This window comes from Tamandua tetradactyla, chromosome 16, assembly GCF_023851605.1.
Source record: "Tamandua tetradactyla isolate mTamTet1 chromosome 16, mTamTet1.pri, whole genome shotgun sequence".
In the NCBI taxonomy this organism is placed as follows: domain Eukaryota; kingdom Metazoa; phylum Chordata; class Mammalia; order Pilosa; family Myrmecophagidae; genus Tamandua; species Tamandua tetradactyla.
The window spans coordinates 25,464,529-25,489,426 of record NC_135342.1 but is presented as its reverse complement, the minus strand read 5'-3'; the positions used below and the strand labels follow the sequence as shown (position 1 = coordinate 25,489,426).

At 49.1% G+C, this 24,898-nt stretch overlaps 1 protein-coding gene across 4 annotated transcripts in view; it reads left to right on the top strand.

Moving 5' to 3' along the window:
• The window catches only part of RYR1 (ryanodine receptor 1), a 112,496-nt gene that overhangs the window by 20,807 nt on the left and 66,791 nt on the right, over window positions 1–24,898 (top strand). For all 4 annotated transcript variants that reach the window (XM_077131964.1, XM_077131963.1, XM_077131962.1 and 1 more), the window contains 22 exons: window positions 251–467; window positions 1,795–1,899; window positions 2,104–2,207; window positions 2,759–2,842; window positions 3,617–3,924; window positions 4,738–4,940; window positions 5,919–6,093; window positions 6,299–6,507; window positions 9,108–9,502; window positions 10,564–10,696; window positions 11,753–11,913; window positions 12,251–12,416; window positions 14,295–14,381; window positions 14,571–14,797; window positions 15,889–16,501; window positions 19,398–19,676; window positions 20,021–20,221; window positions 20,536–20,647; window positions 21,903–22,049; window positions 23,517–23,790; window positions 24,325–24,439; window positions 24,528–24,660. In XM_077131964.1, the coding sequence (XP_076988079.1) occupies window positions 251–467; window positions 1,795–1,899; window positions 2,104–2,207; window positions 2,759–2,842; window positions 3,617–3,924; window positions 4,738–4,940; window positions 5,919–6,093; window positions 6,299–6,507; window positions 9,108–9,502; window positions 10,564–10,696; window positions 11,753–11,913; window positions 12,251–12,416; window positions 14,295–14,381; window positions 14,571–14,797; window positions 15,889–16,501; window positions 19,398–19,676; window positions 20,021–20,221; window positions 20,536–20,647; window positions 21,903–22,049; window positions 23,517–23,790; window positions 24,325–24,439; window positions 24,528–24,660 (4,448 nt within the window). The remainder of the gene's footprint in view (window positions 1–250; window positions 468–1,794; window positions 1,900–2,103; window positions 2,208–2,758; window positions 2,843–3,616; window positions 3,925–4,737; window positions 4,941–5,918; window positions 6,094–6,298; window positions 6,508–9,107; window positions 9,503–10,563; window positions 10,697–11,752; window positions 11,914–12,250; window positions 12,417–14,294; window positions 14,382–14,570; window positions 14,798–15,888; window positions 16,502–19,397; window positions 19,677–20,020; window positions 20,222–20,535; window positions 20,648–21,902; window positions 22,050–23,516; window positions 23,791–24,324; window positions 24,440–24,527; window positions 24,661–24,898) is intronic.

Here is a 24,898-nt window from a genome sequence, read left to right as displayed (position 1 = left end):
AACTACACATTCTTCCAGCCTTAACTCCCCAATGACTATACACTTTCCTTTTTGATCCTCTACTGACTGCACATGTTCCCTTATGATATTGTTTTGATCCCAGACTTTCCTTTCTGACTCCTAAATGACCACCGTGATGGTATGACTGCCCTATGACTTCAGGTCTCCCCAGGACCTTCCCTTATTTCCCAGTGACCACAGACTGTCCTTAAAGGCCCTCCTCCCCATAATCCCTGTTCTCCCCTCCCAGGGTACGGTTCCTCCTTGGTGGCCGCCACGGTGAATTCAAGTTCCTCCCCCCACCTGGCTATGCCCCGTGCTACGAGGCTGTGCTCCCGCGAGAACGACTCCATCTTCAGCCCATCAAGGAGTATCGACGAGAGGGGCCCCGGGGACCCCACCTGGTGGGTCCCAGCCGCTGCCTCTCACACACTGACTTTGTGCCCTGCCCTGTGGACACTGTCCAGGTACTGCCTGTCCTGTAAGGGCTTCCCACTGTGGCAGGCTCTCTTAAGAGTCATATGGGGTGCTTGGGGTGCTGGGCTGGAAGTTGGGAACCTCATTTAACAGAGGGGGAAACTGAAGCACAGAAGAAGTCACGCAAAATCCAAGTTTCAGCAACATAAAAAAAATGAACTATTATTGCTCCCAATTTACAGTTAAAAAAAGTGAGGCCCAGAGAGGTTAAATAACCTGTGCATGTGAACCCAGGTGACAGAAACTGAATCCCAGGTTCTTTCTTACCCAAAACACTGTGAGCATCCATCAATTCACTCATGTAACAACATTTATTGGGTATCTCTTCTATACCCAATAAGAAGTCTCTCACACTCTCCATGTCCCAACATTTTCCCTCCAAGTATGTCCCTATAGGAAGGAATGTAGTGTCATGTTTAAGAATCTGCCTGCAAAGGCTTGATTTTCAGTTGGGTGCCCTCAGACACATGACTTCGCCTCTCTGTGCCTCAGATTCCTCATTTTTGAAAAGGGAGGCAACAATGGGACCTACCTCGTAGCATCATGGTGAAGATTAGATGAATTCATATATGTGAAGTGCTTAGCACAATCCTGAGCAAATAGTAAGCAGTCAACACAGTTATTTATTGTTATTGTTATTACAATAATAATATTGTTATATTATCTCAGGGGTGACCAGGCCTCCTCCCTGGCTTCCTCCTTCCCTCCTCCCTGCAGCCTGTCAGTCTCACAGGCTGTCTCCTCACCCCCTGAACCTCCTTCCCATCCCTCCTTCTGCTCCCATAGCCCACCCTGTCCAGATCATCATCTCTCACCTGCAGAACTCCAAAAACATAAATATTTATTAGGTACCTACTGTGTGCCAGGCATTTATATAAACTATATAACACTTACTAGTTAATGTAAATGATTTCACTGAATCCTTATGAGATATTAGGGGTTAAATATTGTTACCATCTTCTTATTATATAGAGGAGGAAAGAAACTCATTCATTCACTCAGCAGACATTTCCTGAGCCCTGGGCTGGGTGGGGCCGGGGACATGGAGAAGCCTGAGGCAGCCCCAAGCCCTGCCTGCATGGAGCTGCTAGTCCAGAAGGAGAGACAGACCAGTCCCCGATAATTCCTTAATCCTGATGATGCTCAGCTGGGCATCTGCCCAGGAATCAGGGTGAAGTGATGGGGAGCAGAGCTGTAGAGTATCAGGAAAGGTCTGGAGAGGTTCCTGGGGGAGCCTGTCCAGGCTCACATATGTCCTTGGCCGGAGAGCACGGCGGCGCTATCTCAGGGACTTCATGAACTTCCCCCTGCTCCCAGATTGTCCTGCCTCCCCATTTGGAGCGCATTCGGGAGAAGCTGGCAGAGAACATCCATGAGCTCTGGGCATTGACTCGCATTGAGCAGGGCTGGACCTATGGCCAGGTGAGGGGCTGCCTGCAGCAGGAGGGAGTCAGGCTAGACTCACAGCGGGAGGGGAGGAGTGAGAATGGCTCACTGACAGGGGGGAAGGATTTTAGCGCCCTAGAGGTTCCTTGGTTGAACTGGGTGATGGAGGTCAGGGGTCACAGTGTGGGAATGCTGCTGAGGGGAGGGGAACCGAAGATGCTGACCGTGGGTTTTCTCCAGGTTCGGGATGACAATAAGAGGCTGCACCCATGTCTTGTGGACTTCCACAGCCTCCCAGAGCCGGAGAGGAATTACAACCTGCAGATGTCAGGGGAAACGCTCAAGTGAGGGGCACAGGGGAGCCGGGAGCCTGGCCTGACTCCTGGGGAAGAGGGATAAAGAGAGACAGAGATTGTGAGACAGAAATTGAGAGAGAGGACAAGAGAGAGAGGGTGAGAAGGAAAGAGATGAAAGAGAGACAGAGAAAGAGGGGAACAGGAGAGAGGGGGAAAGACAGGAATTGTGAGACAGAAACTGAGAGGATGAGAAAGACACAGAGGCAGAAAGTGAGACCATTGAAAGAGAAAGACAGAGTTGGAGAGAGAGGGAGAGAAATGCAGAAAGAGACAGAGATAGAGGCAGAAAAACATGGAGATAGTCAAAGAGACACAGAGACAAAGAAACAGGGAAGACAGTAGTCAGGGAAACAGAGTCCCAGATAGAGACGGGGCAAAGGACCCAGAAAGCCAGAGCAAGAGAGGTAGAGAGCGCTAGAGACCCAGGGCCAGGGAGGAGGGGGGCTGAAGGGAGGAGGGGGGCTCGGTGGGGAGAGAGGCGGCCAGCTGCAGGGAGGCTTTCTGGGGTATGACCCTGCACCCGCCCCTACCTGCCCCAGGACCCTGCTTGCACTGGGCTGCCACGTGGGCATGGCAGATGAGAAAGCAGAAGACAACCTGAAGAAGACAAAACTCCCCAAGACGTGAGTGTGGGCGGTCTGGGTCCCATCTGGGGAATGGATGGGTGGCTAGGGACGCTTGTGAGGGCTGAGGAAGCTGAGGGGTCTTGCAGGGATACTAAGGTCAGAGATGAAAGGTTAGCAAGTTCACAGGGTCAGGGGTAGGGGCTCTAGAGTCAGAGGTGAGTGTCCTGGGGAGGTGTTACGACTGAAGGGTTAGGAATGGCAGAAAGAGAGTGGAGATGAGTCTGAAATCCAGAGTCAGGGTCTGAATGGTGTCTGGAAAAATGAGGAAGCAGAGGTAATACCTCCAGGTTAAAGGTCAGTGGTAAGAAGCAAGAATTCAGAGGTTGCTGGAGTTGTAAGGAAGGAATCCTAAAATTGTAGGTGTGAGATCAGAGGCCCTGGGATAGAGTCAGGATTCAGAGGTCAAGAACTCTAAATTCATGAGTTTGGGGGTCATAGGGTCCTGGGGTCAGAGGGAAAAACCCTCAAAGTCAGAGGTAAGAGGTCAGAGAGTTCCAGGGCCAGAGACAAGACTCCCAGAATCAAGGTGAAGGGGTCACAGAGGCCGAGGTCAGTAACGGCCAAGTCCTTCCTAGGGTCCCAGCATCCTGGTCAGATGTCAAGGATCTCAAGCTTATACCGGGAATTGTATTATCCAGAGATCAGAGGTCAGGAATGCCAAAGTGCAGGAACAAGGATCACAGGATCCTGGGGTCCAGGGTGAGAAGTCAGGGGTCCCAGAGGCCAGGATGGAGGTGCGGGTCTCACCTGCAAGCCTCACTCTACCCACAGCTATATGATGAGCAATGGGTACAAGCCGGCCCCACTGGACCTGAGCCACGTGCGGCTGACACCAGCACAGACGACACTGGTGGACCGGCTGGCAGAGAACGGGCACAACGTGTGGGCGCGAGACCGTGTGGCCCAGGGCTGGAGCTACAGTGCCATGCAGGACATCCCTGCCCGCCGAAACCCTCGCCTCGTGCCCTACCGCCTGCTGGACGAGGCCACCAAGCGCAGCAACCGCGACAGCCTCTGCCAGGCCGTGCGCACGCTGCTGGGCTACGGCTACAACATCGAGCCGCCTGACCAGGAGCCCAGTGAGTCTGACCCCTGACCCTGACTCCTGCTCCAACCCAGACCCTAACCTTGATCTGACTCAATCCCTGATCAGGTTAAGTCCACAACACTGAGCAGACGGATTCAGAAGCCAGTGAGCACTGAAGCGCCCCCCTGCCCCGACCCTTACCTTAACCCTGACCCTGGCCCATAACCCTGACCTGATTCAGTCCATGGCTGGGCTGTAGCTACAACATCTAAGCCACTTGGTCAGCTTGATGAAAATTGACCCCTGGCCCCTGATCTAGGCCCCTGACCCCTAGTTTTGGCCCCTGACCCCTAACCTCTGACTGAGCTAAAACTGCAACAGGAACAGCCTAACCAGGGGAGCTTCTACTCGTTAGGCCCCAGTCCAGCACTAACCCCCAATCCCAGCCTGGACCCCTAACCCTCTACCCTTGACCCCAACCCCAATTTCTCTATTCCTTCCCTCATCCTGACTGACCTTCACCTTGTTCTCCACCCTTGATTCTAAACACCGACCCTAATCTTGACTCTTATCCCCAGACCATGACCCCAACCATTTCACTGACCCAAGTTATCCTTCTGTGTCTCAGTGTCTTTGTCCTCTGAGAGCTCTGACTGCTGTGGAAGGGAGGCATCTCACTCAGTAGGTCTCTCCAGCTTCCCGGTGATGAGTCTGCAATTTCCCAATTCTTCTCTAATACCAAAAGTTGTCATTCTTCCCCCTGTCCTCCAAGGCTTTTACCTTCTCTGGTCCCTCCCACAACCTCCCTGTGCCTTGGGATCCAGTCCTGCCCAGCCCCTCTGATTTTGCCCTGCCTCATTTGTAGGTCAGGTGGAAAGTCAGTCTCGTTGGGACCGAGTGCGCATCTTCCGGGCAGAACGATCCTATGCGGTGCAGAGCGGCCGCTGGTACTTTGAGTTCGAGGCAGTCACCACCGGGGAGATGCGAGTGGGCTGGGCCAGGCCCGAGCTGCGGCCTGACGTAGAGCTGGGAGCTGATGATCTGGCCTATGTCTTCAATGGGCACCGCGTGGGTATCTCCCTGGGCCCCTCGGCCAAGCCCCGTGGTCCCTCCCACAGCTCAATGATTCTAACCCTGCCTGTATCTGTGCCTCACATTATCCACTCATATCTGCATCTAACTTACCATTCATTGATCTAACAACCATCCATCCATCCACCATCCATCTTTCCTTTCTTCCCTCTCCTCTGTCCACGTATATATCCATCCAACATCCATCTTTCAGTACAACCATCTATCTGTCCATTCATCCACTCATCCATCCCCAAAATCCATCTATCCATCCACCTATCCATTCATCTGTTCATCTTCCAGATAATCACTTAGTCATCCCCTCTTCCTTCCATTTATTCATTTATTTGTTAGTTCATATATTCGTCTATTTAATCAATTTGTGCTTTTAATGCATACATTCATCAGTTCATCCATTTATCCTATTTGTCTATCCGTTTGCCTATCTATGCATTTGTTTACACTTTCTTCCTTTTGTCTACCCATCTTTATTCTCAACTCTCCATTCTTTCATCCAACCCTAACCCAACTGCCCATCCATCTATCCATCCATCCCAGCGTCCACCCAGCTAGTCTGGGAGCCTATATGATCTGTTTGGGGGACATTGATAAATTTGTTTTTCTTTCCCATTCCTCTATTTGCTGCTGCCCCAACCCCTCCTCCCCCCACTACCACATCAGTGGTCTGCATAGCCCCAGAAGTGGAAACAGCAGAGAACCCAGGCAGAAGGGATGAAACACAGAAATAGGTGGGGCAGGAGAGCATGAAAGCAGATCCTTTCCATTCCCCAAGGATCATGGCCTGAGTGTGGGGAAAGATGGAGACACTGTGGGGGTGACCCTCCCTCTGTTCCACATGCCCTGGATCTGATGCCTTGCTTGTGTACTGTCACATGTCTCTCTCCCTGCGTCCATGTTTCTCTGTCTCTCTGCATTTCTCTCCCTGCGCTGTGTCCTCCCTGGGCCTCTTCACAGGGCCAACGCTGGCACTTGGGCAGCGAACCGTTTGGGCGTCCCTGGCAGTCCGGTGATGTCGTAGGCTGCATGATCGACCTCTCGGAGAACACCATTATCTTCACCCTCAATGGCGAGGTCCTCATGTCTGACTCTGGCTCCGAAACAGCTTTCCGGGAAATTGAGCTCGGGGATGGTGAGGGCTGGCCTTATGGTCCTCAAAGTTTCTTCCTGTGCCCTTTCTGGTTTTCCTCCATCTCACCTGATCCTACACTGTCCCCGCCACCCCACCCCACCCCCGCAGCCTTCCACTTTTCCACTCCTCCCTTCTGCAGCTCCTCCTCCCCTGGCTGCTCCTGCCCACCTACCCTCATCCCCACCCACTTGTCCCTTGCCACCAGGCTTCCTGCCCGTCTGCAGCTTGGGACCTGGTCAGGTGGGTCACCTGAACCTGGGCCAAGATGTGAGCTCCCTGCGGTTCTTTGCCATCTGCGGTCTCCAGGAAGGCTTTGAGCCATTCGCCATCAACATGCAGCGGCCTGTTACCACCTGGTTCAGCAAGAGCCTTCCCCAATTTGGGGCTGTGCCCCCTGAGCACCCCCACTATGAGGTGAGGCCCACTCTCCACTCAGTCGCCTCTTGTCCCCCTCCAAACCGCATTCTCCTCTCAATTCCCTTCCTTGCAGTTTCTCCTTTCCTTCCGTGTTAGCACACAAACTGTGAAGAGGGGATGCCATGCTAATGGGCTCCCAGAGCTGCCTTTTGGAGGACTACCTTGGCAAATCACAGTAGTGATTGCCAGTGAACCCAGTTGGAAATTTCCAGTCGTTATTAAGTGAACCCAGTGGAAATTTCCAGTCGTTATTATTATTATCTAATCCTAGGATAGGATTTAAAGAAATATATTCCTGGGTACATTTTGGCATCTTCTTTACTAAGCTTGTTATCTGCGTATTCTTTTTATGGTTGATGTGTTTTTCATAGTTCTTTATTAACCCAAGTATCTTGATTTTTAAACTTCACTTTCTTTTCTTTCCCAAGATAAAAATCAGGGTCAGACCTAATCACACATGCCCCAAATGGAGCAAAGTGATTCATTTCCCCAACCTGGGGAAACTTGAACTTCACTTCACCTGGCTGACCTTCAGCTGAAACTTTAAAATCAGACATCCCTGAGATTGGCCCCTTACCCGCCATGTGACCTTGGGCCTGTAATTGTCTCTTCTTGGCTTCAGTTTTCCCAACCATGGCATCTCTCAGATACACATACATATATACTACTTTTCTGAACCGTTTCAGAGTAAGTTGGAGAGATCATGTATCTTTACCCCTACATCCTTCTATATGTATTTATTTAGAACAAGGCTATACTCTTACAGAACCATAGTTATGAAAATCAGGTAATTTAACATTAATGGAGACTGTTCCCTAATTCATAGTCTATGTTCAAATTTTGTCAATTGTGGTGATAATGTCTAGGGTCCAATCCAGGATTTATGTTGCATTAATTTTCCTGTCTCTTTAGTCTCCTTAATCTAGAATGTCCCCAAGTCTTTCTCTTTCATGACATTGACATTTTTGAAGAGTATAGGCCAGTTACTTTGTAGGATGCCCCTCAGTTTGGGTTTGTCTGAAGTTTCCTCATGATCAGTTTCAGATTGTGCATGTTTGGAAGGAATATCGCAGGCGTGTTGCTCTGTCCTTCTCGGTGCATCATATCAGGAGGCACATGATGTCAGAATGTTTCATTCCTGGTTATGTTAACTTTGATTATTTGGTTAAGGTGGAGTCTCCCAGCCCTCTCCACTGTAAAGTTACTGTTTTTCTCTTTGTAATAAATAGGTAATTTGTTGGGGTATTTTAAAACTATGTAAAAATGAAAGGATTTAAAGCAGGAGACTGTCCAGGTTGCCTTGGAGCTATGGAAAGATCCCTATTGGGCATGGATGGGAGGATGTGAAAGTGGAGGTGGCTGAGGATGGAGAGGACAGTGAGTGGACTAGACATGACCTTTTATGCCACTTCCAAAAGGTGTCAGATGGTGCTTGCAATCCAGGGAACAGGATGCTATTCAGCAATGAGAATGAATAAATGAAAATACATGCCACCGTGTGGACAAATCTCACAGCCATAATGTTGAATGAAAGCAGCCAGACACAGAAGTGCACATACTGTGGGATTCCATTCATAGAAGGTTCAGGAACAGGCAAAGATAATCTGTGGTGTGATCAGTAGGGAAGGTGGTTACTGTCAAAGAATAACCCAGAGACATTGAGTTACTTTGGACACAAATCATGAGGGAGATCAGCCAGTACCCTGCTGTTAAGGGACAAAGGATTTATTCTGGGAACAGTGAATCATGTTTGCATGGTTTGGGGGCAGATTCATTGGCTGAGAAGCATGGAGGTCAGTCTCAGCTATGGGTCCTTGAAGAAACCAACTAGACAAGGGGCATCAGAGAAACTATTTCAGTTATTAATGGAATCTCCAGAAAACTTTTGAGAGTCTACCTGTGGAGCACACAGGCCAGTCATCTGCCTGGACCCCCTCCACATCAGCTCCTGGCATTTCCCTCATCAGTGTCCATCACCATCCTTGAGAGGGATGCTACCACAGGGGTATCTGGGGGCTTCCGGGGCAAGTGTTGCTCTGTCCCTTCATCTGGGTGCTTGTTACACAGGTGTGTCCACTCTGTGACAATGCTGTGCGCTTAGGATGTGTACACTCTGCTGGGTGTAATATTTCCACGTGCAAAAAAAATTTCAGAAAATTTCACTTGGGGATTCTTCTGGGCTGTCCCCCCTCAGAGCCTCTGGGAATGTCAATGTGGGATAGGGGTGTGGGTCCCCAGCGCCTAAAATAGTGCCTGGCATGCAGTAGGTGCTCAGTGTGAATGAATGAATGAATGAATGGGTGCATGACCTGGTCTGAAGTGCTCTTGACACAAGGCTAGGATTATACAGCTCCCCAGTTGATCGCAAAGTTACTGTTTGAGTAACTGTAGGTGAAAGGGGAGAGAGGACTTCCTCCCCTCTTGCCTCTCTCTCCTATGTGTGCCCCCTTGGGGGAGGCTTCAGCCACCCACAGGAGGGAAGGTGTGACTGATTCCCACATGGCACTCCGAGGCCTAAGGGTGGCTCCAGGTGTAACCAGGTTTAGGACAATTGTCCCGCCGCCTGCTGGCTGGCTCAGTGCCCCGTACCCCTGCAGGTGGCCCGCGTGGATGGCACCGTGGACACGCCCCCCTGCCTGCGCCTGACCCACCGCACCTGGGGCTCCCAAAACAGCCTGGTGGAGATGCTCTTTCTGCGCCTGAGCCTCCCGGTCCAGTTCCACCAGCACTTCCGCTGCACAGCGGGGGCCACCCCCCTGGCCTCCCCTGGCCTGCAGCCCCCCGCTGAGGATGAGGCCCGGGCAGCGGAACCTGACCCTGATTATGAAAACCTGCGCCGCTCAGCTGGGCGCTGGGACGAGGCCGAGGGGGGCAAAGAGGGCACAGCCAAGGAGGGGGCGCCCGGGGCCACCCCACAGGCAGGGGCAGAGGCCCAGCCCATCAGGGTGGAGAATGAGAAGGATGCTACCACAGAGAAGAACAAGAAGAGAGGGTGAGTCAAGGCTGGAGCGAGGCTCTGGGCTTTGGGGTCTGCCCTAGGACTCCCAATAAGGCGCCTTTAGTAACTAGGAAACCCCATTGTACTTCTCAAAATGGCACCAAATAATCTAAGTGGAGTTGAAACATTGAGGGATCCTACCACAACTCAAGTGAACCCCATTAGATTCCTGGAATATTTTAATTCCCCTGAGAATATAAAAACTGGGGTATCTACTATGTCTACGGAGAACTCTACAGTCATTGGGGTACCTGCTGGGCCCCAAAGGGCTTCACGCAATAGACCTCATTCTTCAGGGTTGCAAAAGGGGACGTCATTTGCTTGGGACAGGTGACTCCACTCCATGGTATCCCAGTGACCCCAAAGTGGTCTTCTAAACTGGAGTTCTTTCTGTGGCTTAAAGGCCTCAAATATATTCCCAAAAACTAATTTCAAGGGTGACCTCAAAAGGTATTAAACTTGAAAGTAAATCCACTTTTCTGCTATTTGGTAGTGGTTTTCAGTTGGATGCAGTTCTTCATTCCTAAGGGATGTTAGGCAATGAAACGTTTCTGGTTATCACAGGGTTTTTTTGTCTTTTTGGGTGTATGGTCTGGGGATCGAACCCGGGTCTCCCGCATGGAAGGTGGGCATTCTAACCACTGAATTACCCATACACCCCAGATTATCACAGTTTTGAGGGTGATTTGGGGGAATCCCAGGGGTTCTAAATGCCTGGCAGTGTACAGTACCACACAATGGAGAATTTCCCAAGTGCCTTTAGCATACATATGAGAAGCATTGGCTTAGGGGAGTTCTAAAGGGGGTGCCCACATTCCCAGATGGCACCTTGAAATTGGAATGACCCAGCATCACAAGCACGAAAGGCAGCACCTCCAGAATGGATGAGATAGGGGCAATTCAGGGAATTCCATGCTTCTAGGGGCGAGGCCTTGGATATTATAAGAAAGGTGCAGTTGAGATGGATATGGGGTGCATGGATATTGAGGTGGGGGGGACATGGGGGCTGGGTTTGAGAACTGGTTCTCACGGCAGCCTCTCCTCCCCACCACCAGGTTCTTATTCAAGGCTAAGAAAGCCGCCATGATGACCCAACCACCAGCCACGCCCTCTCTGCCGCGCCTCCCTCGGGATGTGGTGCCCGCTGACAACCGCGATGACCCTGACATCATCCTCAACACCACCACGGTATGCACTGTGGACCCTCAACTTTGGGGACCCTCAAACCTAGCGTGGGAGCCCCCAGATTTCCAAATTAAGTGCTGCAATATCCCCAGTAACTGCCCATATCTGGGGATACCTCAATTGTTTTTGTTTGCTAAAGCTGCCAAAATGCAATATACCAGCGATGGGTTGGCTTTTATGTAGAGGATTTATTAAATTGCAAGTTTACAGTTCTAAATTTGCCTCCACATAATTAGACTAGGAAAAAGAACATGGCTTTTCTGGGTATATAGCAGCCTCACACCAGCACACCGGTAGACCCCAAAGACCCAAAAAACATAGCACTCATTGATTTAATCCTTTGAACCCCTAAATCCGGACAGTTAGTAGCCTAAGAATTGCAGGGGACACAATGTAGCCATAAGGCAAACTGATGTCACTCCCAGGGATCCTCAAATCCAGGGTCTATGCCAAGATAGACTAGGGACCCCAACATTTGGGTCCATCCATATGAACCCAGTACTCCCAAAATTAAAAGGTACTCTAATGTATCCTGGTAACCAAAAAAATAAACATCACAATTAGCATCAGATAATTTTTTTATTCTCCAAATCTGGGATACTTTATGAGCCAGATAGGCTAGTGTTTAGGATCGCGGACTGCCTACCTAGGTGCTGCTTGGGCAAGCCGCCTCACTTCTCTGTGCCTCAGTTTCCCCATCAGTAAAATGGGGATAAAAATTCTAACCGCTTGATATAGTGGTCATGAGGATTTAATGAGTTAATCCCTGCAAGGATCTTCAAATAGTCAGTGCCATTTAAATATTAGCTATTATTTATTTATTCCTTTGCTATAAACTTGGGAGGGTTCCAAATCTGGGTTTCTCAAAAAACAGTCCCTAGAAACCCATCCATAGACACAGAAACAGAGAGACATAGAGCCAGGGGATCCCCAACCTGGGAACTTCTTGTTAAATTCCCACAGGTCTCTGAGAATCCAGGAAAACCCACTTCCAGCCCCAGAGAACCCTAAACCCTGTCTTCCCGGAATGACCACTGGTCCCCTCCTTTGTCTTCGCAGTACTATTACTCTGTGAGGATCTTCGCCGGTCAGGAGCCCAGCTGCGTGTGGGTGGGCTGGGTCACCCCTGACTACCATCAGCACGACATGAACTTTGACCTCAGCAAGGTCCGGGCAGTGACAGTAACCATGGGGGATGAGCAAGGCAACATCCACAGCAGGTACCAGGGAGGGGTGGGTACTGGAGAGAATGGGCATGGGGAGACAGGAGGAGCAGGAACCCCTAACCCCGGCCTGAGGGTCCCCTCTGGAGTGAAAGGACCCCCTAGAGAACTGGGCCCCTGGCTCAGAAGCTTCCCTCCTGTATCTCCTTTTCCTTTTTCTTCTCTCTCCTCCTGCTCTCCTTCCTTCACCTCCTTCCATTACCCCTCACTAGCTTCTGAGAATTCTAGCTCCAAGGGGCTCAAGGTGGTGGTGGTGGGGAGGGCTTTGGGGGTTTTGCAGGTGGTGGGTGGTTAGGGACGGGGCTCTGAGGTCACGGCATTTTGCCCCCTCCAGCCTGAAGTGCAGTAACTGCTATATGGTGTGGGGCGGGGACTTTGTGAGCCCCGGACAGCAGGGCCGCATCAGCCACACCGACCTCGTCATCGGCTGCCTGGTGGATCTGGCCACTGGCTTAATGACCTTTACAGCCAGTGGCAAAGAGAGCAACACCTTTTTCCAGGTGAGCATAGCCCTCGCAACGCAGCGACAGCATCCCTCATCCCAGGTGGCAGTCCTCCCTGGCCCTCAGGAGGTCAGACCCGGGAGAGACAGGACAAAAACAACTCCGAGCCCAGTCTGCAGAGTAGGCCACAGCTGGGAGTTCCTTGGGAGATTACCCACTATAAATTGGGTAAACTGAGGCCCGAAAAGGTGGAGACATTGACCTTGGAGAGAGGTCTGTATTCCTTCTTGTTCTGGGTGACACTACTTCCCACGATCAGAGAGCACTCTGGGATGGGCCAGAATCCTACGGTGAGCTTTTTCTTCTCAACATTGTATGAAATTTGTCAAGCGTACAGCAAAATTTAAAGACTTGCACAGAGAACATCTGTATGCCCACCACCTAAAAATCTCCCATCAACATTTACCCTGCTGACTTTATCACATATTTATCCACCTATCCATCCATTAATCCATCTAAGGTGGATTTTGTAAAGTTTATTTTAGATGAGAAAAAGTTTAAATATACAAAAATAGAATAGTATAAGGAACCCCTATGACCTCATTACCCAGCTTCATCTCCTGGCCACTCACAGCCAATTTTCTTTTCTCTTTAGCCCCTACATCCCCTTCCACATCCACTGGATGTGTTTTAAGGAAATCCCAGATGTATAATGTTGTCTCTCTTCAGTACCTATCTCTGAAAGATAAGGATTCTTTTTAAAACACAGCCCCACACCATCATCACACCTAAAAATAAAGCACCTCCTAAATATCATAAAATATCCGGGCCATGTTCAAATGTCCCTCAGTGTCTCAAAAAAGTCTTTTTACCATTGGCATGTTTGAATCAGTATCTGAAGAAGGTCATATATTGTAGTTGGTTGCTCTGTTCTTCAAGTCCCTTTTCACATATAGATTTCTCTGCCCCTCTCTTTTTTTCTCTCTGAAATGTGCTGGTGGAAGAAACCAGGCTGTATGCCCTGTAGGGCTCTGCTCCCCAGGCTGTGGGGACCCTGCACCAGCAGCATCGGCATCACCTCAGACCTTGTTAGGAATGCAGAGTCTTAGGTCCCGCTCCAGACCTGCCCCCAATCAGAATCTGCATTTTAACAAGATTATGGGGGATTCACGTGCACATTAACGTCTGAAAAGTGCTGGCCCTGTTCCCCACAGTCTGGATCTGGCCAGTGCATCCTTGTAGGGTCATTTTAACATTTCCTCGGTCCCCTGTTTCTCCTTGTAAACTAAGAGTTGGGTCCAGAGGTGTGATAAGATTCAGGTTTATTTTTTGGCAAGATTGCTTCCCAGATGGTCCTGTCTGTGGCAGTGGTGGGGGCTGGTGGGTTCCGCTGGGAAGGCAAGAGGGGTTAGAAGGAAGAAGGGCAGTAAAAGGACACTTTCTGACTTTTATTTTGTATTTTATTTAGTTTTTTTTTTGACTAGGTAACAACAAGCACATGGTTCAAATGTCAAAAATTATATTCTATAAATTTTGAATTAATCACTTCTTTAAAAATTTTGCATTTGATGATGAGTTTCTGTATGAAATCAGGCCAGCGTTTCCTTGGCCTTCTAGAATTTTCAAGTAAGCACATTTTTTTTTTCTTTTTCCTGTATTCAATTTTAAAAATTTAAACATTTTCAAGTACTATATCCACAAAAGTAAGAGAATACATGATGAAACCCCCAGGTACCAAGCAACTTCAATAAATATCTTTTTTTTTTCATTGTGGTAATATATATATATATATAACATAAAATTTTCCATTTTGACCATTTTTAAGTATACATTTGTCCAAGTTTGGATGGAGCAGGGACCCTGAGTTAGGGATCCAGAGTCAACACCCCCTCCAGCCTCACCCTCTTCCTCACCCTGTCCCCTTTCCCTTGCCAGGTGGAACCCAACACGAAGCTGTTTCCTGCTGTCTTTGTCCTGCCCACCCACCAGAATGTGATTCAGTTTGAGTTGGGGAAGCTGAAGGTAAGAGTACAGTGATGGGGGCACAATGAGGACAGGTCAAGACAGGATGAGGTATGGGGAGGTCAGGCTGCAGAGCGGCTGAAAAGGAGGAGGCAATCGAGGAGGCAATCCAGGAGGTCTCCCTGGAAGTGGGGTGGCAGGCCAGGGAGGGCTGGGAATCCTGACCCATGTGCACCTCGGTGTCCCCAGAACATCATGCCGCTGTCGGCCGCCATGTTCCTGAGTGAGCGCAAGAACCCGGCCCCGCAGTGCCCGCCGCGGTTGGAGGTGCAGATGCTGATGCCGGTCTCATGGAGTCGGATGCCCAATCGCTTCCTGCAGGTGGAGACGCGGCGCGCGGGCGAGCGGCTGGGCTGGGCCGTGCAGTGCCAGGAGCCGCTAACCATGATGGCACTGCATGTGCCAGAGGAGAACCGGTCAGAACCAGTCCGGCCGTGCAGGGGTGGGACAGGGACTGCAAGCCCACTGGGGTCTGGATCCAACTCAGGTCCTCCCACAATCCCAGGGGCCCCAGACAACACCCCAGGAGGTCTCAGACCTACCCCAGAGGGCCCCAGACCCCATGCCCAGAGGAACCCCAGATGACACCCCAGGGGACTCCAAACCCATCCTAGGGAGCTCAGACCCGTCACAAGGAGTTCCAACAACTTCCCGGGGGGTCTCTAGTGCATCTGAGGGGCTCCAGACTTTATTCAGGGCAGCCCACATACACCCAGGGGCTCTGGAGCATACCCAGGGAGACTTTGGATACAGCCCATGTAGATCTCCAACCCTCTCCAAGGCACCCCCACACCGTGTGTTCACAGTATGGCAGGAATACTCTAAGGACTGGGAACATGGCCAGGGATCTGACACATCGTAGGAAAGTGAAATTCCTCATTATTCCTCTCTCCTTCCCTCCATTCCTCACTTCCACCAATAGCTCCAAACTCCTCCCATGTACCAGGCAAAATTCCAGACTAGAAGAAAATTCTAGTGGGGAATGAGGGCGGGACAAAGTCTTTGTAAAGTGGCATTATGGAAATGGTCACAGCAGGCATATTGTGGATCTGCCCAAGGGGACTCAGATCTACCCCAGGAGCTCCAGACACACCCATTTATTCATATATTCATTCAACAAATACTTATTGAGCACTTAATATGTGCTAGGACCTGTTAAGTGCTGGGCATATAGCAAGAAACAATACAGACAGAAATGGTGAAGTTTACAATCTATGGCCCTCAAACATAGCCAGGCACTCAGAGCCACTCCAGAGATACCAGATACATCTCCCAGTCTCTCGGTGGACTCTCAGATACCCCAGACCATCCTGGAGAATCCTAAGGGGACGGCAGACCCCTCAGGGACTTTCACAACCATTAAAAGCATCCTAGACCCAGCTCCACAGACATTATCACTGAACCCAGGCCCAGCAGACACGAATTCCCTGCTGGAGCTACCAATACTCACCTGAGCATCCCTTTGCCTCTCTGGGTTACGGGTCTCTGTTCCCCATCTCTGCCGCAGGTGCATGGACATTCTGGAATTGTCAGAGCGCTTGGACCTGCAGCGCTTCCACTCCCACACCCTCTGCCTCTACCGCGCGGTCTGCGCCTTGGGCAACAACCGAGTGGCGCATGCTCTGTGCAGCCACGTGGACCAGGCGCAGCTCCTGCACGCCCTGGAGGACGCGCATCTGCCAGGCCCACTGCGTGCTGGCTACTACGACCTCCTCATCAGCATCCACCTTGAAAGTGCCTGTCGCAGTCGCCGCTCCATGCTCTCCGAGTACATCGTGCCTCTCACGTCGGAGACCCGCGCCATCACGCTCTTCCCACCTGGGAGAAGCGCCGAAGATGGCCCCCACCGCCACGGCCTGCCTGGTGTCGGAGTCACCACCTCGCTGCGGCCCCCGCACCATTTCACACCCCCTTGTTTCGTGGCCGCCCTGCCAGCTGCTGGGGTGGCAGAAGCCCCAGCCCGCCTCAGCCCTGCCATACCTTTGGAGGCCCTGCGGGACAAGGCACTGAGGATGCTGGGGGAGGCGGTGCGAGACGGTGGACAGCACGCCCGCGACCCAGTCGGGGGCTCTGTGGAGTTCCAGTTTGTGCCCGTGCTCAAGCTTGTGTCCACCCTGCTGGTAATGGCTTCTTCCTCCTTCTGTCTTTTCCATTCTTCTTCCACATTCCAAATAATCCATCCATTCATCTATCTTTTCATTTGATGATTTTCCATCATCTACCCATCCTACATTCACCTTTCCTTCTGTCCATCCATTCATCTAATCTATTCATCACTTCTTCCTTCTTTCCATTCTTCTATCCCATCAACCATGATCCTCAACCCACCTTAACATCCATCCATCTATCCATTCATTCATACATACACTCACCTTCCCATCCCCAAGTCCGCTCATCTATCCACCTTCTTTTCTCCACCCACATACATACATGTATCTGTCCATCTTTCAATTACTTGTTCACCCATCCTTCCATTCACCCATACATCAGAGCATCTGCCATTCCATTCATTCAACTTCCAAACTACCTGTTTATTAATAGATCTTTCCTTACATCCACTATCCTTCCATTCATCCATCCACACACCCATCCAGAGATTCATCCATTTTTTCATGTTCTACCTAACTGTCAACCCTCCATGCATCTCTCCTTTCGGATGTAGGTACACCCATTCACCCACTAGTTACTCCAGCCATCTACTCCCACCCATCTAAGAAGGATTCAACATCCTTCTGTCTATCCTTTATTTCATGTACCCATCCATTCACATATGCATCCAACTGTTCATCCATGTATCCATTCATCCAACTTTTCATATACAAATCTGTCCGTTCATCCCACCCCACCCTGATGGTTATTTATCCATGTATCTCTCTATTAAGGCATCCCCTTATTTGCTTGCTCATGTATCTAGTCTATCCATCCATCCACTTACCCACCTATCATTTATCCTTCTGTCATCCATCCACCCAGCATCCTTCCTCCACTTTTACCTTCATCTCTCCATCATCCACCCATCCATCCATATTCCCTTCAGATTTATACTATTGTATTAATTCATCCATCCAGCCACCCCATCCATATCTCTCTCCTCACTCTTCTTCCCTTTCATATATTCTCTCTCCTTCCATCTGTTAGCATCTTCATTGTGCTGACTGAGAGCTATAAAGGCTTCCATAAGGTGTCAGATATACCCTTGTCCCAGAGTCACATGTGCTCAGATTGGGAGGAAGGATACTGACTGCTGAAAGGACAGGTGCTCATGTGAGGCTGTGTATTTTGAGCCATGTAGGTAGAAGGCAGGGTATAAACCAAGGGGATCTTTTTAAAAAAAAATTTAGTATATTTTTATTGAGATATCTTCATATACCATATAATCCATCCAGAGTATACAGTCAGTGGTTCACAATATCATCACATAGTTGTGTATTCATCACCATGATCATTTTTAGAATATTTGCATTATTCCAGAAAACAAAATTAAAAGGAAAAAGAAAACCCCAAACTTCCCATACCCCTTACCCCTCTCTCTAATTGACCACTAGTATTGCAATCTACTCAATTTTAACTTACAGTAGAGGTAGGTTGAAAAAAACTGTGTAGTATTGACATATATATATGTCTATATATATTATATATATATATTACCAGGGGAATAAAAAAAAATTCCGAAGTAGATTCATAGACACATGGTCAACCAACTTTTTTCTTTCCTTTTTTTTTTTGCAATATAGTTATATAATCATTATCAAAGATCAGGGCTACTGATTACAGTTCAACAAGTTCAGGTATTTCTTTCTGACTATTCTAAAATAGTAGACTCTAAAAAGTATTCAGAGTCATTCATTAAATCCCAATTTCTCAGTTATACCTCCTCCTCTCATTTGATCTTTCTCTCAGTCTTCAGGGATATCTTGGCAATGACCATTCTAGTTTCTTCATACTGGAGAGGGGTATTGACCTTCTGGGGTAGAGGAATGAATCTGGTGGTGGTTTTTGGAGAGACTAGTACTTCTGGGTTTCAGAACTTATCAGATGTAGGCTCAATCTGGAAGCCTTAGGGGTCTGAGAAAATACACTTCCTAAGAAAAGCTTTTACAGAGACTTAGATAGGGCCTATGGCACATCCAAGAGTTTTCAGGAATATTGCTGGTTGGGACATGGCATACTGTGGTAGTTTGAAATATCTGGCTAAAGCTTGCATAAGAGTAACTCTAGAATGACTTGACCCTATTTGAAATCTCTTAGCCATTGAAACTTTATTTTGTTCCATTTCTTTTCCTTCTTTTGGTCAAGAAGTCATTCTCAATCCTACAATGCCAAGGCCAGGTTCATCCCTGGGAGTCATGTCCATGTTGCCAGAGAGACTTACTAAGAGTCATGTCCCACGTAGAGAGGGTAGTGAGTGTATTTACAGAGTTGGCTTAACAAGAAGCCATATCCAAGCAACAAAAGAGGCTCTCTGGGGGTCACTCTTAGGCATAATTACTGCAGGCCTAGTTTCACATTGCAGAAATAAGTTTCATAAGGGAAAGCTTCAAGCTGAGGGCTTGGCTTATTAAATTGGGAGTCCTCAATACCTCAGGAGAAGTATAATCTACATTTTTCCCCAGTATCTCAAGGAGACTTTGCAAATACATTCTTATTCTCCACCCCAAATACTCTGGATTATATCCAGGTATTGCATTAAACTTTATGGAATAATAAGATCTAATTTCCTATTCTAGTTTCCATGTAGTTAGCTTGTTTAAATAAACTGATCAGATGGGTTATGTTATTTAGTGGGCTACAGAAAATTAAAACTTTGGACCAAGTAAACATCTCTTTCCAAGGGGATCTTAAAGAGGGCAGATGGCAGAGTAGGGGGATGCCCTACATGCTTGTGTGAGGAACTGTATGAGCCAGTACAGGAAGGAACTTGGTATGTGCAGGACCAGTGGGGCTAGAAAGTAAGGCTGGGACCTGATTAGGGAGGCCTTGCTGGCCACAGTGAAGGACCCAGACTTTGTCCTTTAGGTGATGGGTATCTTTGGTGATGAGGACGTGAAACAGATCCTGAAAATGATTGAGCCTGAAGTGTTCACTGAAGAAGAGGAAGAGGAGGAAGAGGAGGAGGAGGAGGAGGAGGAAGAAGAAGAGAGAGACGAGGAGGAGAAGGAAGAGGACGAGGAGGAAGAGGCAGAGGAAAAGGAAGATGAGGAAAAAGAGGAAGAGGAGGCTGCAGAGGGGGAAAAAGAAGAATACTTGGAGGAGGGGCTGCTACAGATGAAGTTGCCAGAGTCTGTAAAGTTACAGGTGGGTAGATTCTTACTCTTTTCCATCCTCTATCTATCTGGGCTTGAAGATAGAGAGTCTGATGGATAATAAGGAGTCTGGACTTTGTCCCATGGAGTGGTGAGCTGTGGAAGTGCATAAAGCAGTGGGGTGGCACGAGCTTGCAGTGTTCCCTCTAGTTTCCATGGAGAAGGTGAATTGGAGGGGTGAGACCATGGAGAAGGCTTGCTTATGAACCCAAGCAGGAGACAATGGTGGCTAGACAGGGCAGGACCCTGGAGGGTGGAGAGAAAGCAAGAACAGTTTCAAGGAAGTCCTGATGGTCACACCACCATCCTTTCTACCACATGTCTGTCCCTCCACAGATGTGCAATCTGCTGGAGTATTTCTGTGACCAAGAGCTACAGCACCGTGTGGAGTCCCTGGCAGCCTTTGCAGAACGCTATGTGGACAAGCTCCAGGCCAACCAGCGGGGTCGCTACAGCCACCTCATGAAAGCCTTCACCATGTCAGCAGCTGAGACTGCTCGACGTACTCGCGAGTTCCGCTCCCCACCCCAGGAGCAGGTACCTCTGACCCCTGACCTCAGCTGGTCCGTCTAAACCCTGACCTCAACATCTTCCCTTGCTCTGATCACTGATAGGATGCAACCTCTAAACCCTAGTGCTTGACTTCTGACTCTAATGACATACTCCTTTCCTACTCTCATACTTCTCTCTCACCTCTGACCTTTGACTCCAATGGCTCCTCTGTCTTCTTCACTAACTCACACTTTGACTCATGACCTTAGACTGGCCCCACAGCTGAACCTTTGATCACTGACCTCAGAGTTCCTTATCTGAAGTCTTGCACCCTTATTCTGACCTTTGACCTCTCCCAGATCAACATGCTGCTGCACTTCAAAGATGGTGCAGATGAGGAAGATTGTCCTCTCCCTGAGGAGATCCAGCAGGACCTGCTGGACTTTCATCAAGACCTACTGGCACACTGTGGTAAGGCAGGAGGAGTACACAGAACTCCCTACACACACACACACATACACACAACACAACAGACACAACACACATAACACACACACCACACACACACAACACACACATTTTCTATTGCTGTCTTTCTGAAGTTTACCTCAGATTTCCTGACCTTAAACATCTACAATACTGGTGTGAAGTAAATATTGGTTGAATAAATGAATGAATAGATGTGTTAATGAAAAGACAGATGATGAATGGAAGAATATGTTTATATGGGCATTTGGGTGGGTAGCTGTACAGATGGATGGCTATAGGCAGGTATATAAATTGGTATGTGAATGGGTGGATAGAAGAATGGATGAATAAGGAAATAGGAGAGGAAATGGCTGGATGGCTAACTGGATAAATAGATGGATGAGGACATGGCTGACTGCATAGATGATTGGGAGATTGGTAGATTGATGAATGGATGACCTCAGTTGTTCCTGATGAAAAGGCATCTGATAATCTTATTGATGTTCCCTTAAATATGTTGTTTTCTTCGACTGCTTTCAAGATTTTCTCTGTCTTTGTCTTTTAATGGCTTGAGTATGATTTGTCCAGGTGTGGAGTTCTTTGAGCTTCTTGGATGTGTGGAGATTGATATTTTTCATCAAATTTGGGAAGATCTTACCACTGTTACTTCAAATATTTTTTCTGCCTTTTTCTCTCCTCTCTGTCTGGGACTCCCATTATACATAGGTTGGTACACTTGATGGTGTCCCACAGGACTCTAAGGCTCTGTTCATTTTTCTTCATTCTTTTATCTTTTTGTTCTCCAGACTGGATAATCTCTTTTGTCCCACCTTCAAGTTCTCTGAATCTTTTTCCTGCCAGTTCAACTATGCGGTTGAATCCCTCTAGTGATTTTTAATTTCCATTATTTTTCTTTTCAACTCCAAAATTTCTATGTGCTTCTTTTTTTATATTATCTATATCTTTATTGATATTCCCTATTCAGTGAGTCATTGTCATCATACTTCCCTTTAATTCTTTAAACATGATTTCCTTTAATTCTTTCAGTATACTTACAAGAGCTAATTTAAAAGACAGATGCTTCAAAAAATGAACAAACATTTGAACAGATAAAGAAATAGATTTGTTAAGACCCCTGAATGCATGTATGAATGAGAAATTAAACTGTTAACAGATGAATGAATGAAGATGTGAATGGTTGAACAGGTGATGAAGCAAACAGACGAATGAGATCCCCTCCTTTCTTGACCACGTCCAGGAATTCAGCTGGAGGGGGAGGAAGAGGAGCTGGAGGAAGAGGCCACCCTGGGCAGCCGCCTGATAAGCCTATTGGAGAAAGTGCGGCTGGTGAAGAAGAAGGAGGAGAAACCTGAGGAGGAGCTGCTGACTGAAGAGAGCAAACCCAGTGAGAACTGGGACCCCTGGTAGGGAAAAGGGAGGGTGGGCAGCTCCTGTGCTTGGGAGCCTCAGGGTCCAGGACAGGCCAAAAAGAGGAATGCAAAGGAGGGATAGATGGGCAGGAGTGAGAGAGGAAGAGAGAAGGGCCGAGGTGAGAGATGAGACAGGCTGGAGCTGTGGCCCAAATGTAGAGTACACAACATGTGCAGGACTAGTATGGCTGCTGGAAGAGGGACGTATGTATCCAATTGTGGGCTGGTGGTGACCTCTGTACCACGCTTAGGTGTCCTTGTAGCTTTTCTTTATTGTTGTTTTTGTTTCTCTTGGTGTAAAGATTACCACGCTGAGTGAGAAAAGCAGTTACAATAAATGTTGGGCAAATGTGTCATTATGCAAAATGTATTTGAACCACATCTTACAAGGACAGAGGCCCTGACATTGTGCAGGCTTCTTTTACAGCATTCAAGATCTTTTGTTGAACCAGATCTGGGACAGCCACTGTTACCAAGGCTGGAGAATATAGTGGAGGGGAAGTCAAAGCCCCTACCCTCAAGGGGTTTAGAATATTATAAGAAGTAAACAGACATATATTCGGGTATACCATAATGTCAGGTGGTGGTCGATATTAAGAAGAAGAAGAAAGCTGGGCGAGAGGATGGAAAGGGACAGAGATGGGAGGGGTCAGAATGAGGGAGCAAGCTATGCAAAGATCTGGGAAAGAGGATCCCTACAGAGGGAACAGCTGGTGCAAAGGCTCTGCGGCAGGGACATGCTTGGTCTATTTGCAATTCAGTGTGGCTGGACACAGAAAGAGGATGGAGATGAGGTGAGAGAGGTGAGGGGGCAGATCGTGTAGGGCTGCTGAAAGGAAAATAAGATCAATGTATTGTAGGTCATGAAATGACACTATAGGTCAACACTATGCCTGGTGGTTTCTCCTAACCCTGGAGCACAGGAGACATCTGTCTTCTGTCCCAGAAATTCTGGGAAGGAAAGGCATTGAGGGAAAAGGAAAGACAGAGGGATAAATGGATGCTGGATATAGGGGACACAAGTCCCAGGGAGAGTCCTGAAGACAATAAAATACTGTATTCTGTTGACATCATTTTGAAAGGATACAGTTTTTCTTTGCGTTTGTTCTCTCTCCTGATGAAATACTGAAAATTTTTACAGAACAAATATTAGGCTTGGACTTTCAAAGGTGCAGGTGAAATCTAATAATTAGCAGTGAGAGAATTGATTTTTTTCTCTTGAAACACAGAGGGGGCCCTTCTGGTCTGGGTATTAGGGTGAAGAGAACAGGAGCCTCTTCGGGTCATAGAGAAATCTCCTAGCATGCGCCTGCTCCTGGCAGGGGCAGGCGGGGGGTGGTTGGTGACTGAGAAGCCTTCTCGAAGGAGGGGCCCAGTCTGCACTGTTTAGCTGGCTGTTCCCACCCCAGCGGGGTGTCCTGCCCCTGATGTCCCCTTTCCAGAGTCCCTGCAGGAGCTGGTGTCCCATACGGTGGTGCGTTGGGCCCAAGAGGACTTCGTGCAGAGCCCGGAGCTGGTGCGGGCCATGTTTAGCCTCCTGCACCGGCAGTACGATGGGCTTGGGGAACTGCTGCGGGCCCTGCCCCGGGCATACACCATCTCACCATCCTCTGTGGGGGACACCATGAGCCTGCTTGAGTGCCTTGGCCAGATCCGCTCACTACTCATCGTGCAGATGGGCCCCCAGGAGGAGAACCTCATGATCCAGAGCATCGGGTGAGGGCTGCCCCCTTTCCATACCATGGATATCCCCGGTGTGGGGGCCAGGGGTAGGGGGAGGACTTCCTCATCTGTAAAATAGGGGAGTAGGCATGCCTAGCCCCCTGAGTCATGGTAAGGCTGCAGCGAGCTCACACCTGTGCTACAAATAATAGGAGTGTTGAGCATTCATTCAGTGTTGTGTCGGTACCCACTGGTCTCATTCATTCACACAGCAAGCATTGGTTGAGCACCTACTGTGTGACAGGCCCTGTTCTAGGCACTGAGGATGCAACATGACAAAGATCTCTGCTCTAGGGGAGCACACCTTTGACCCATGTCTCAATTTTGTCTTCTGTGAAGTAGAGATAATAAATTGTTCCTGCCTCTCAGGTTGGGCATAAAGATTACATGAGTAGGGATTTTTACAGCAGGGCAGTGCCAGGGAGGGAAATGTGCTCAGAAATGGTACCTGTGAGTGCAGCAGTGCCAGGGTTTTCCTGAGGGCCCCACCTGGCCCCTGATAAGCCCACCTGCTCCACCTGTCTACAGGAATATCATGAACAACAAAATCTTCTACCAACACCCTAACCTGATGCGGGCGCTGGGCATGCACGAGACAGTCATGGAGGTCATGGTGAACGTCCTCGGGGGCGGCGAGACCAAGGTGGGGGCCTGGGTGGGCCGGGGAGCTCAGGGGAGGGGCCTTCAGGGGACAGGCCCTGCCCACCCACCACTCTGCCCCGCCCCCCCAGGAGATCCGCTTCCCCAAGATGGTGACAAGCTGCTGCCGCTTCCTTTGCTACTTCTGTCGCATCAGCCGGCAGAACCAGCGCTCCATGTTCGATCACCTGAGCTACCTGCTGGAGAACAGCGGCATTGGCCTGGGTGAGAGCCCCCAAGCCCACTGCTGGCAGCGCATCCAGGCCTGCCTTGTCCCCCACTAGGTCACTCACTTGTTCACGCACCCGACAAACACTCTCAACCCACCTGGGGTCTGGCCCTGTACTGGGCAGTGCTTGCTCCCAGTGCAGCCAAGAAGATGGGCCCATCCCATACAGTAAGGTCTGGAGGGGTCAGGGCTGGGATGGGGGGAGCACAGGCCAGAGGAGGCACCTAACCTAGC